General features: G+C 38.8%; 1 protein-coding gene and 1 pseudogene across 10 annotated transcripts in view; both read left to right on the top strand.

Moving 5' to 3' along the window:
* The window catches only part of agrn (agrin), a 299,876-nt gene that overhangs the window by 205,504 nt on the left and 80,100 nt on the right, over window positions 1–14,272 (top strand). For all 10 annotated transcript variants that reach the window (XM_067446245.1, XM_067446240.1, XM_067446239.1 and 7 more), the window contains one exon: window positions 8,496–8,717. In XM_067446245.1, coding sequence (XP_067302346.1) covers window positions 8,496–8,717 — 222 coding nt within the window. The remainder of the gene's footprint in view (window positions 1–8,495; window positions 8,718–14,272) is intronic.
* Window positions 10,226–10,342, top strand: LOC137080293 (5S ribosomal RNA; annotated as a pseudogene).

Below are 14,272 nucleotides of genomic sequence, written 5' to 3'. Positions count from 1 at the left end.
ATCATTTGCATATTTATTTGATTAGCGTCTCTTGCTGTAAACTGCACAAACTTTTTTGTTTTTAATTTTCGGAGGGAAAAAACAATAACAAGTTAAGCACCCATTGAACTTTGGAGGGCCTAGTTAGATGTGTGTAATGAATCGATTTAGATGAGTAGATTGAAGAGCTAGAGTAGTGTGATTATAATTAGCATGAACCTTTGCACCTCGCTGTGTGAGGAAGGGTTGTATCTGGGTCACTGTTGTAAGTCGGAAAGCCCTCGCCGCTTTCTGTTATGTGTGTGTTTGTTAGGAGGCTCTTTGTAGAGCATGCTTCTGTAATGCATGTCTGCCTTCCCCCTCGTTTTCCCCATTCCCTCATCCTCCTCTGCGCCTCTTTCTTCTCTGTTCAGAGAGCTATGTGCAGTGCTTTTCTTAACGGCTGCCTGTGTGACGCCCTTCTGCTGAAGGGATCCATGGATACCTCTTGCTCTGCGCTCAGTTTTCAGCCTCATGTACCATTCAGAACTGAATTATGAATGACTTCAAAATTCCAGTTCAATTCCTGAATTTGAATTGAGGTAGCAAGCTGGGTGCACAGTTTGAATTTAAAGAAGTAGCATAGAATTTTTATTTCATTTTTATGAAGTATTATTATATTATATTTATTATATTATGTTATATTATATTATATTATATTATATTATATTATATTATATTATATTAATTATATTATATTATATTATATTATATTATATTATATTATATTATATTATATTATATTATATTATATTATATTATAAAGCAAAAATGTCTACCGAACATTCTAAATGTTTCATTTTTAAATGTTTCTCTCCTGTCTTGCCATACATACTTTCCAGATTTGTATGTATGTTTTGTATCTTTCTAGTGAGTTTTTGTTCCCTCACTCTTGTTCCCTTTTATCTTGCTCTCTGGGGTTGTGGCAGTGTTCTTCTTAACACAGTATGTTAGCTGCTCACATACATTTATTGTGAAAGTGGCTTATTCAAATCATTTTTAATTGAAGATGTTCTTCAGGTTTATGCATCCAACATTATGTATAGCCAATTTAAGTTTGGAAACAATACGTTGTATTTATAATGTAATACTTACTATTTATCTAACAGTTTCAATGTTTTTTCATACATAAAAATATATAGATGGATTTTAGGAAGGGCCATATAAGATAATCATATTTGGGCATCATAAAGTTTGAAAACCCCTGGTGGCCATGGTGGAAGAGCACATTTCATTTCCAACAATTCCCTAATTTACCCCAAATTTTGTTTTCAATATTTAGAAATGTTATTTAATATAATCTAATCAATTATATGCAGTTATATATAATTAGTTATATGTTCAGAAATTAGTAACTTATAAGAATGATAATTTAATGAATATAATGAATAATAACTTGTTTGTTGAATTCCTTTGAAATTCCAATGAAAGGGTTAGTTCACCCAAAAATGAAAATTCTGTCATCAATTACTCACCCTCATGTCATTCGATTTCAAAACAAAGCTTCGAACCTTTATGAATCAGCCTATTGATTCATGATTCACATTGCGTGTCAAACCGCCACACTGCTGAAATCACGTGACTTTTGGCGATCTTTTGGCAATCCTGAATCGATACGCTGATTCATAACGGTTCGAAGCTTTGTTTTGAAATCGGCCCATCACTATAAGTCACTATTTAGGGTTTTTTTGCACACAAAACTATTCTCGTCACTTCATAAAATGATTGTAGAATCACTGTAGTGAGATGGGCTTTGTAACGACGTCTTTAGTGCCTTTTATGGGTCTTGAGAGAGAAAATGACATTGGTGTCAATGAAGGCCTTTCTGAGCCATCGGATTTCAACAAAAATATCTTCATTTGTGTTCCGAAGATGAACGGAGGTCTTACGAGTGTCCAACGACATTAGGGTGAGTAATTAATGAGAGAATTTTCATTTTAGTTAGAACTAACCCTTTAAGCAAATCTTACTTCTTGTCATTCCAATTCAAATTTCAATTCAAAATCACTTTGACACTATACCAATCTTATAAAGTCTGAATTAGGCCATACCTGTCTGTTTTCAACATGCCCAATATGAGATGGCGAGCTTATATTGTTTATGTGGTTTATTTATTTTGCCCTCCCTTCTCTTCTCTTGTTTCTTGTTCTCTCTCTTCTGCTCTTCTTTCTTGTCCAGTTTCACGGTGTCTCACCTCATCCATTTCCTCCCTTGTGGTGAGGGGAGGGCAACAGAATTAGTTCCTTGGTTAAATTCTTAATGCGCAGAGAGAAAGAAAGTTTCTACGCCCTTGAAGCCATTGTTTGGTGATAAGTACTCCTTCAGAAACCAAACACCGCCTCTAGGGGGATTTCTGCTTGTGTCATGCTAATATTTTCTTCTCTCCTTTTTCCTTGCACCTTCTCCTACACACTTATAAATGTTTCCCCTCAAGCTGAAAGGGAAGGTAGGGCGCGAAAGAGAGAGAGACTGAACCGAGGGGGAAGTGGCGGGGGAAGTCATTGCTGTGATATGCAGACGCGCAAGAAGTGAGACGCGCACAGCTTGCCGAAACTCACAAACTCCTCTCATATTGGCAGGATGCGAGGGAGGGGAGAGATGTAGGAGAAGCTCGAGCGACCGTTTGTATCACGATTCTCGCACACCCTGTAATCCCAATACGAGGGATGGAGATCTCCATATGCATGAGCATGCATACAGCAGATCGTAGGAATAATTCTCTGCTTTCACACCGTGCTAAACTCACTAACTAAGCTTACCGGCCCCCCTAAAGTGTGTGTTGGCTGACTGTCTGTGCTCTGATAGCACTGCAAACCAAGTTAAAGAAATCTACTTAGGGCTCATGAGACCTGCTCTTTAAATAGCATGTAATGGATTGCGAGATTGTGAGTAGGTGTGTCTTTTGGGTGGGCGACGTGTCAGGATAAAGCATGAAGGGAAGCTGTCACATACTCTGCCTGTGCTAATAGCTCTTAACATCATGTTTCAGTGGCAATAGTAATTAAACGCTACGAGGACCAACGTATAATATAATGCAAAATTGCAGTGTGGCAGTAGAGCAGGAGGCGGGGTCTCACACATTATATAACACTTCACAGATCCACCAGGGTCGGAGGTGTGTGGAGATTCTCAGACCTGATCGCACCAATTACTCAGCTCTTCCGCTATTTCTTCACCCCTTCTCATTATTAGGCCCGTTTTTACACACTCACTCTGGCGCAGGCTCCTAATTAACGTACCACTTTTCAGCGTCGCTTTCCTTTCACTTACGCAGCTTTCCTTTCTTTTACATGCGTTAACCTCTGAAAAAAATTTTCAAATGCACCCGTTTCTACTTGCAACGCGTCCCGTGGCAGTCCCGTCGAAGCATATGGCTGTCATCCAGCTTACAGCTGGAGTCCTTGAAGACTGGCACTGCAGCACAGGCCTCGGGGATGGCAGCCCACTATTTCAAAGAGGGCTCATTTTTTACTGAGAGAATATGCAAGCCATCTCAATAACCAAAGCCAAGGTTTTTTTAATTTTATTTTTTTATACCAAGTATGTAATCGTGGCTGCATGTACTATTATTTCTCGGAGAACTTTCTCTTCCTTGACTTATTAAATCTGCAAGAATTTTTCCCCATCCCCTAGAGACGAAAAACTGAAAATGAGAAGCTGAACGAGCGAACTTTCCTTTTCATACCATCCCTTTCGTATTCTTTTTTTTTTTTTTTTTTTTTAGGGAGAGCGATTCTTTTCATCTTTGTAAGGAAACAAAGGGTGGCTTGGGACAAAGCATTATCGAAGTCTGCGGTTCGGGTTTTAGGATCCGTGCCTTGGGAAACGGGTCATTGAAGCATTTTGAAGGCCATGGGGGCTTTGCTGATAGGCCTGATCTCGTCGTCCTCCAGCCGGGCGCTTAGAAGGCACAGATGGAGAGGTGCTGAGAGAAGAAATCTGGAGGAAAAGCCCGCTTTCAAGGCCTGCGAAATTAGGCACCGATCCACTGTTTACACAGTTACGTGCCAGTTCAAGCCGTATTTTAAGCTCTCGTTCTCAGCAGAGAAATCAATAGCCGGAAACGTTCTCTTAGAGGAGAGGACACTTTTAGATTGGCACGTGAACACAGTGGTCAGGAACGTAACCTGCTCACTTCCCACTTCTGTTTTTATTTTCATTGGCTCGACCGAGCAGTTACAGTGCGCACATGTGTGGGTTTAAAAGAGGTGTGTGTGCGGCACTGCTTGATTTCTGCCAAGAAAAACGTGCTTTTTTAGAGTACTAATCATGTTTTTTTTTTGCGCTCTGTGCTTCATGTGTGTTTGATATGTGTTTCTACCTGCTTCAGATATGGGGTGGGATTATAGGTGGGCGCCAGGAAGAGGTTAGAGAAGGGGTACACTAAACCCCCCCACCCCAGGCTCTTGCAGTTTACTAAAGCCTTGAGGCTGTCTCACTCCTTCTATTTAGTTTGCTAATGCTAAACCTAGTGAGCTGCCTTCTGTCTGGTCAGCTGCCTGCTGAGGCAGCATCTTAACCACCATGGAATCTCGTTAGTAACCGGTTTAGAGCACTCTGTGGTGTGTGCAATTTCAGTAGGGTTTAATTTTAGCATGCTGCTAAGTTAACACTAATACTCTAAGCGCAAAACTGTTTAGAACTAATAAATATTGAGCAAAATAGATTTAAAGTTAAAGATTTAAATTTAGTTCACCCAAAAATGAAAATGATGTCATTAATGACTCACCCTAATGTCATTCCTCACCCATAAGACCGTTCATCTTCGGAACACAGTTTAAGATATTTTATATTTAGTCCAAATGCTTTCTGTCCCTCCATTGAAAACGTATGTACGGTATACTGTCCCTTTCCAGAAGGACCAGAAAGTGAATAAAAACATCCTCAAAGTAGTCCTTATGTGACATCTGTGGGTTAGTTAGAATCTCTTGAAGCGTCGAAAACACATTTTGGTCTCAAAATAACAAAAACTACGACTTTATTTTACTACGTGTTTGTTTTCAATCCGTGTTCGCAACTGCATAGTGGAACGATGCTGCTGACGTGTTATCTGGTGTGCGCAAGCTTCGCTTATAGTCTGAGGGAAACTGCACAGTCACAAACGCAGAAAGCTTTCGGACTAAATATAAAATATCTTAAACTGTGTTCCTAAGATGAAAAGAGGTCTTACGGGTGTGAAACGACATTAGGGTGAGTCATTAAGGGTGAACATTTTTGGGTGAACTAACCCTTTAAGTCTTTTTATTTATATTTTTGAGTATTGAGTGTAATGTAAGTTTATCAAAATTACTACCGGATGAAACACAATCTTGAATTTAGTTTTTACTGAGCTCATTGCAAGGATTGACTTCTTTTGAATTTGTCTGAATCTAGGTGTTCTTACCAGGTTGCACAGTCAAGGAGCAACTTTTGGAACAACTGAAAGCCGGAATTATGAGAAGTGCTTATAAAACAGCTATTTTCATTTTTTTTTAAAAAGGGTTTAACGTAAAAAATAAAATAAAATATAAAATACTCGATTTGTCATTTTACTATAGTAATTATTCTTTTGTTTTAATATTTGTATTCAGTAATAAAAATAATATAATTATTATTAATCATCGTTATATAATTAGTGATTTTATTATAATTGTCGTAAAATTTTGTGTGCAGCACTACAAAACCTGGAGCTTTAAACAAATCTAAATCCTGTACAATCCAACCCCACACCCCCCCAAAAATAAACCTAACAAACTAACGGCTTAACTAGCATGCTTGAAAATGCTGCCTCTGTAAGCAACTCACTGTTGAACAGAGCATATCTCTTCTGCCTTGTAGATGCTCAAAATTATGTTAATTTTGTCCATATTTTGTTCGTGTCATATTGGAAAATATTAGTTTTTATGGAGAGGGACATATCTGATTTATCTGAAGGCGTTATGATAGCTGTTGGTGTGCGATATTAAATGTATCTGAGTGTTTGTAATATTATTTAAGAACGATAGCATCTAATCTAGGAATAAATTACTGCAGTGAAAGCACCGTATGCAGCAACCGCAGGTAGGGGCCGCATACACACACGTTCCTAAAACAAACACTGAAGATGAAGGGTTTTCTCATTTATACGTACACACGTCCAGAGACATACTCGCAAACAAACAGACAAAAACATGTAATCTTCTACACACACTCACATTCACCGACCAGAATGCACCTGCAAACATTTGCCGTCACCCTGTCATTTTACCACTCACGAAATACTGAGCGAGCCTGAAGGGCTGCCCTTTATTTTGACATGTCTTTAATCTTAGTGTGAAAGTGCAAACACATCACGTTTACTCTAGCCTTTCTCAACTCTCCACAATGAAGCTCAAGCATACAAATGTGCAACACATTGTTTGTTTATAATACAGTACAATGAACAGTAATTACTTGTGCAACATTTACTCAACCTCGTGTCATGTCAAATCTGTATGGCTTCATGTAGAACACCCCCCCCCCACACACACACACACACAAAGATTTTAGGCAGGATCTTCACCTTGCTCTTATAAGCGGTCAAACTCCATTTTGTGGAAAAGAGCAGTGCGAACATTCTTCTAAACATCTCCTTTTATTTTCTGCTTCATTTTCTTCTTTTATCACACATTTGGAATGAAATGAGGGTATTTCCTTTTTACAGAAGCGCCCCCAGAAACCTCCTCCATCCTCTATGAACATAATTTTTTTGTACCTGTTTTTATAAAAACTTCCTCCCTATTGGGCGAAATGAGGCCTTATTTGGTGACGAAGGGTTCTCCTCTTGAGGATGGTGAGCTGTGCTGGTTCACTGCTGACCCACTTCTTCTTTCTCATTCTCCTAGTTCTCTTTCCCATCAGAAGCAGGGCTTGTGCTCAGTCCCACTGTCCCTTGGCCCTCTGTCTGCTAACTGCAGCAGTTAATGAACTTACTGTGGAACTACTGTGGCACCGCTGAGAGTCCCAGCTACTCTCTTTCATGTTCATATTTCATATCTGTGCTGTAGCCCAGCGCACTGAATTATTTACTAGAGCGCTCCCTTTTCTAGGATGATGCTTTGTGTTTTACTTGTCTGTCTATTTAAAAAAAATAAAAAAATCTGTCCATTGTTAAGAGAGAGGCTTGGTCAGTGATGCATGAAATGAAATGCGAGTAGTTAGTTTTCTGATTGGAAGCTCTAATAGGTTTCATGTTTACAGCTGCACCATGTAGAATGTGTATCTGTTTAGCAAGTGGTTCGTAGAACATTTTCTTTCACCGTCAGGCAATGAAACAGGATTTAAATTCAGGAGCGAATCAATTAAGACCGTGTGAACGGTATACTCGAGTCACACGGGATCCTGCAACATTTGATATAGATATAATCGTGGCAATATTTTGGTGTCTCTTAAAGTGTTAGTTCACCCCAAATAAAAAATTCTGTCATTAATTACTCACCCTCATGCCGTTAAAAAACCCATAAGACCTTTGTTCATCTTCAGAACACAAATGAAGATATTTTTGATGAAATCCGAGAGCTCTCTGACCGCTCCATAGAACACTGTTTAATTACCACTTTTACCACAATTACCACCAGAGAGGTAGGTAAGACATCATGAAAATAGTCCATGTGACCGCAGTGTTTCAACCTTAATGTTATGAAGCGACCCCCCCCCCCCCCCACACACACACACACACACAAATGTATTATTTAATTAATGACAGGATTTTTAATTTTTGTGAATTATTCCTTTAAGGCCAATTCACACTGCACAGACAAACACTAACTAAAACTAAAAGAGAAACACCAACAAACAAGTTGGCCGTTGAATTTAGAATTGTATGAAAAATAACTCACTATACCCCAACAGAAACAGACAAACTCGAGCCCCTACAGAAAGACACAAGATATTCTCCATTAATTTTGACAAGAGACTTGCCTCATCGTCATGGCAACGGTTTGTGTCCCGGTCAGATTACATCAGAGTTTGTTGTCAAACCATACCACACTGCTCAGACATTCCATGACCCAACAAACCCAGATTGAACATGTTCAGTCGGGTGGAAACAAACTCACTGTGTGTGCGGTGGGAATTGGCCCTTTAGGTGTAATCGAGGAATCATGTCGCATGCACACTGCGGTGGTTATGGGTGTAAAAAAACCTAATTGAAATGTAGAAGTGAATCCATTAAGTTATTGTATTGTGTGTGAATTGAAAATCAGAGTCACTCCACATTCTATAATGTTAAATGTACAAATACGTTTGATATATAATCATAGCAACATTTGGTGTCTCATGGGTATAAATGAAAAACTGGATGCTGACAGTTTAACTGTAGGATCCGGTTGTCACCCTAAATAGTCAAACGGAGTGTGCGCAGAATCCAGATTAAGCACCGACAAGTGGAGTTAGCTGCTTTTACTCTTTCCCCCTCTTCCTTGTCTTTCCCTTCTTCCTCTATGTTGAATGATAACACGTTTCTCTTCTTTTTGGGGCAGATCTTAACCTGGAGAGCCCCTGCCTGAAGAAGACCTGTGAGTTTGGAGCCGTGTGCGTGGTGAAGAACAACGAGCCCGTGTGCGAATGCTCAGATGCGTGTTCGCAGGACCAAGACCCTGTTTGCGGCAGCGATGGGCACACTTACAGCAACTCATGTCAAATGAAGGCCATGGGATGCGCCCTTCAGAAACAGATACAGATGCAGCACAAAGGACCATGTGGTGAGTCCACACACACATTGATGCCACTCACTCCTTCAATGCCTTTCATCCTCGTCCATCCCCTGCACTTAAGCACTCCACTGATATTTCAAGAGAGGACTGTAATTTTCCTCCTCCGCAACCTTTTTTTTTTTGAAACGATGCACTTAAGTTAGAATTAAAGAGGGCAGCATCCTTCACAGTAATTGTTTGCATGAGTCATGGGTTTTTTGTCTGGCTTTTGTAAGCACGCTCCAGATAAGTCTGCAGAGGCCTACTCGCCCTCCAAGCAAACGCATGTTTGTGTGTGTTCTTCACAAAAGGCTTGTAAATCATTTTCGATGGCTGTCTTTGTGCGTTCGCTTGGGAGGGGAATATTAAGTGGACTTTTTCTGCTAAACTTTTACAACCATTTGTAAAGCCTGTCTTTTTCACCGTCGGCTTAAGTTCAGAGAGAATGAGGTGGAGCCATTGTGTCAACATTTAAAAGAAGTGTCGTGCGTTTGCGGTTTATACATGTGTATTAGCGGTGCCTCCAGTGATGAGTTTGAAGTGGAGGCCGGGAGTCATTTGGCAGCAGTAGGATTCATCTCAGAAGAGATCGCTACAGGCCACGGTTGCTCTTCATTGCAGAGCCGCCCATCATGCTCTATAGGTTGCCAGATAGTAAATGACATATGAGAGTGATATCTCTCTCCTCACAGGCTTCTGGAACATCAGCTTAACTACCCACAGAGATTTAACCCACAGAAACAGGTTTGGGTGGGGCCAAGCATTTCTGTTTTCAAGAAGAAATCTTAAAATTGATGATTCAGCACTTGAAAAAGAGCATTTTACAAATGCTTGAGCTTGATGGATTTGTTAGGACCACAAGCCTGATGTGCTGTGTCCTCGTAGAAGATAATAATACGTTTCCAACAATCATGGAAAACCTGAAAATAAAAGGTAATTTTATGATTTTGAGATCAGCAAAAATGCATTATTTTAATATGCTTTAAAAAGGCATGAGAATTTCTTTTAAAAAATTATAAACATTTTCAGATCAAAGTAGTTTGTTCCCTGTTTGTTTTCAAACCTGAAATAAAGATTCAAACGGTTATGAATCATTTATTTGAGGTTTGAAAACAAACGCGGAAGAGAAGACAATGCTGAATAAAGAAGTAGTTTTTGTTATTTTTGGACCAAAGTGTATTTTCGATGCTCAAGAGATTCTAATCAACCACCTGATGTCACATATGGACTACTTTGATGATATTTTTATTAGCTTTCTGGACATGGACAGTATAGTGTGTATAGACTCAATATGCTCTGGGACTAAAATATAAAATATCTTAAACTGTGTTCTGATGATGAACGGAGGTCTTACTGGTGTGGAACGACATTAGGGGGAGTCATTAATGACATCAATTTCATTTTTGGGTGAACTAACCCTTTAAGCTTTTGTAATATTATACTAGCATTTAAATGTTTTGGCTCAGTAATAATTTAATTTAATGAATACATATATTTAGCAAGGATGCATTTAATTGACCAGCAGCCATATCACCCTGTAGCCGAAGACTGGTTTCCCACTGAAGCTAAGCGGGGCTGAGCCTGGTCAGTACCTGGATGGGAGACCAACTGGGAAAACCAGGTAGCTGCTGGTAGAGGTGTTAGTGATGCCCGCAGGGGGCGCTCACCCTGTGGTCTGTGTGGGTCCTAACACCCCAGTATAGTGATGGGAACACTATACTGTCAAAGAGCACCGTCTTTCTGATGAGACGTTAAACTGAGGTCCTGACTATCTGTGGTCGTTAAAAATCCCAACATCCTGGTGTAACCCCGGCATCCTGGCCAAATTTGCCCATTGGGCTCTGTCCATCATGGCCTCCTAATCGTCCCCTTCTCCTGATTGGCTTCATCACTCGGTCTCCTCTCCACCAATCAGCTGGTGTGTGGTGGGCGTTCTGGCGCAATATGGCTGCCGTCGCATCATCCAGGTGGATGCTGCACACTGGTGGCGGTTGAGGAGATTCCCCCTTCTGTGTAAAGCGCTTTGAGTGCCTAGAAAAGAGCTATATAAATGTAACAAATTATTATTATTATTATTATCAAGTCACAGTATAGACATTTCTAATGTGTGTATATTCTAATATATATATATATATATATATATATATATATATATATATATATATATATATATATATATATATATACAAATTTGTCTATATCTATATATAATTTTTATCTTATTTTTTTATTTTCTTAATCAAAAATATTGGTGGTTGGTTTTATTAGCTGGTATAGATTTTTGATCAGCTGAACCACAAAATGGCGAAATTGGTTTAGACCTGCCTAAATCATTTTGGTCAAACGATTTAGCATTTTAGACCATTTTTGACCATCTAGAAGCAGCTGTGGTATTCCATAAACAAGCTTTAACACCTTTAACAAGTTTGACCATGTTTTCCAGCTGGAAAAAATCATTGTATTCTTTTTAAATCCAGCCATTACTGTTACATCACAGCAGTGTTGATGGGTTCTGCCCCTCACTGGAGCAGGTGTCAATGGTAAGGGGCAATAAAGAGCGTCTGCAAACAGCTAACCATATGGAAGGAAGCGTTGTTCATTTAGTTCTGTGTACACAGCCATGCTCTCCACCACAAGTGAATTCTATTATTATAACCGTTAATTATCCGGGCCCATTCAGACCACAGCCTCTGCCTCAGTAAGACCCCAGCTGTGTTTGTGTGTATTTGTTCGTAAAAGCTTGTATGTGGGTTGCTGTCGGTAGCAATGCACCCACACGAGTCAAATTTCATTTAATTTTCTTCGCTCCGCATAGAGGAGAAACTCATAAATGCCCTTATCTTTATAGTTCAGGTGCAGTCTGATAGAGATATGACGGACATTGTTTATTATTCTGATTTTTTCCCCTTGCGTTTGAGTGGCGGGTGACCTTGATGAGCAGCCACTGGGAAGCGTGCCGTCGTAATGGAGTATTTGATATTTGTCCCTCTGAGAACCAATACGTTTATATTTATATGCAAGGAAATGAAAGAACAGCCAACGAGTCAGCAGCAAATAAGCACTTTTTACTGGTGATTGAAATGTTACTAGCCACAGTTGGGGAATATAGGTTACCTGCAAGACACTGAGCTGGAAGCGGAAGAAAAATCATCAGGCTGTGGAAGGAGTGAGAGGGCAGTAAATAAAAACTAGGAGGAGACGGAGCAGACTAATAGAGCGGGTGCCCTTGCCCAAGCACCAATCGCCAGGGAATTTTTACGGCTATTCGCAAAAAGTGCAGTTCTGTACCTGACATTAACAATGTTCCTTCCTTTCTCCTGGCGAAAGAAAGCAGTTACCGCTCACCTTTAGAGGAATAGTGCACCCAAAAATGAAACTTTTGTCATTATATGTCAAACAAGAAAGAAGCTTTTTGTCTCAGCTCAGCAGTTACTTAAAGGGTTAGTTCACCCAAAAATGAAAATTCTGTCAATACCTGTAAAACCTCCATTCATCTTCGGGAAAAAAATGAAGATATTTTTGTTGAAATCCGATGGCTCAGACAGGCCTTCATTGACACCAATGTCATTTCCTCTCTCAAGACCCATAAAAGGCACTAAAGACGTTGTTACAAAGCCCATCTCACTACAGTGATTCTACAATCATTTAATGAAGTGACGAGAATAGTTTTTGTGCAAAAAAACAACTAAAACAACTAAATAACGACTAATATAGTGATGGGCCGATTTTATATCAAAGATTCAAACGGTTATGAATCCGCATATCGATTCATGATTCAGATCGGCAATGTCACGTGATTACCAAAGTTTGGCAGTTTGTCACGCGATCCGAATCCTGAATCGATACGCTGATTCATAACGTTTCGAAACTTTGTTTTGAAATCGGCCCATCACTATAAATCGATATTTAGGTTTTTTTGCACACTAGAACTATTCTCATCGCTTCATAAAAGGATTGTAGAGCCACTGTAGTGAGATGGGCTTTGTAACAACGTCTTTAGTCTCTTTTTCTGATTTCAACAAAAATATCTTCATTTGTGTTCTGAAGATGAATGGAGGTCTTACGGGTGTCGAACGACATGAGGAATTAATGACAGAATTTTCATTTTTGAGTGAACTAACCCTTTAAATTTCAGTCTTTTCCCCACACAAAGTTACTGTATGAAGACTTTAAATCTTTTTTTATACTTTAACGATACTTTTGTGCTGCTTTTGTGACCTTTGTGAAGCTTGAAAACTCCACTTCTCATTTATTGCAGTTGTATACAATACAATAATTCAACCTTCCCTGTGTGTTTCATTTTAGAAAGAACGTCATATAGGTTTTAATGATGTGAGTGAGAGTAAATGATGGGCTTGAATGGACGGATTTTCTTCTTGTTTCCCATAAGGCTAAGCTGTGCCCTAAAGGCCTCTGCCTGTACTCGTATCTCAGGTCCAGCTCTGTACGCTGGATCGTTGTTTATATGTAAAGGACTGCTGTCTCTATTGCGCTCCCCACTGCTGAGGCCATGAAAGCATGGAAACATGTTGCAACTGATAAAGAAATGCCTTTATCACACATGCTGATAAAGGAGAATACCAGCAGCCACGAGAATGTGATTTATCAGCTTGCATTGGACTGTCACGACAAACCACTCTTGGGCGGCCACTAGGCAGCATGCTGCAGCTGCTTTTAATAAGTCGGCCGAGCGCAGTCCCTGAGGTTGACTGAGCGCAGATTCTGGGCCGAGGTGAGGTCACTTTATTAATGTGCAATAAACAGGTTGGTAGAAGAGAGACGAGAGATTTATGCATGAGGACCTCTCTCCATTAACACTAAATCAGGTGCTGTTATTACCCCAGCGCTAATTGAATGTGATAGCAGTTGCTCTAATGCAATCCCCCAGGTGTAATTGTCATCGGCCGTGCTTCCTTCCTGCCAGTTTGTAACCACATTTTGTTTTACTGATTAAATGAGCTCTCGGAAATCATAGCTTTATATCTAAGAACTAGGGATGTCAGGTTAACACATTAACTGTAATTAATAAAAAAATGTTTTAAATAAACCTTTATCTTGCCATCTGACTCGTAATTGAATTGTGTAATAGAAAAAAAAATATTAAAAACTGTTTTAACTTTGATTAATAATTGAATTACATATTGCAATTGATTTATATCAGGATATATAGAATTATATTATGCATATTGTTTTATACATATAATTATACTTTTAATTTGTGTTTAAAAGTAAAAAAAAAAATGTTTATACATTTTGTATAAAATAAATTAATTATTAAAATAGTAATATATATATATATATATATATATATATATATATATATATATATATATATATATATATATATATATATATATATATATATATATATATATATATATATATATATATATATATATATATATATATATATATATATATATATATATAGTCATGGCCAGAATTATTGGCACCCCTGGTAAATATGATCAAAGATGGCTGTAAAAATAAATCTTCATTGTTTATCCCTTTGATCAAAAAATTCACCACAAAAAAAGTCAGAGGGAAAACAAATTATGAAATAA

The sequence above is a fragment of the Pseudorasbora parva genome, chromosome 6, assembly GCF_024679245.1.
Source record: "Pseudorasbora parva isolate DD20220531a chromosome 6, ASM2467924v1, whole genome shotgun sequence".
Classification (NCBI taxonomy): domain Eukaryota; kingdom Metazoa; phylum Chordata; class Actinopteri; order Cypriniformes; family Gobionidae; genus Pseudorasbora; species Pseudorasbora parva.
Note: the sequence above shows the minus strand (reverse complement) of the source record. Positions and strands in the feature narration are given on the sequence as shown.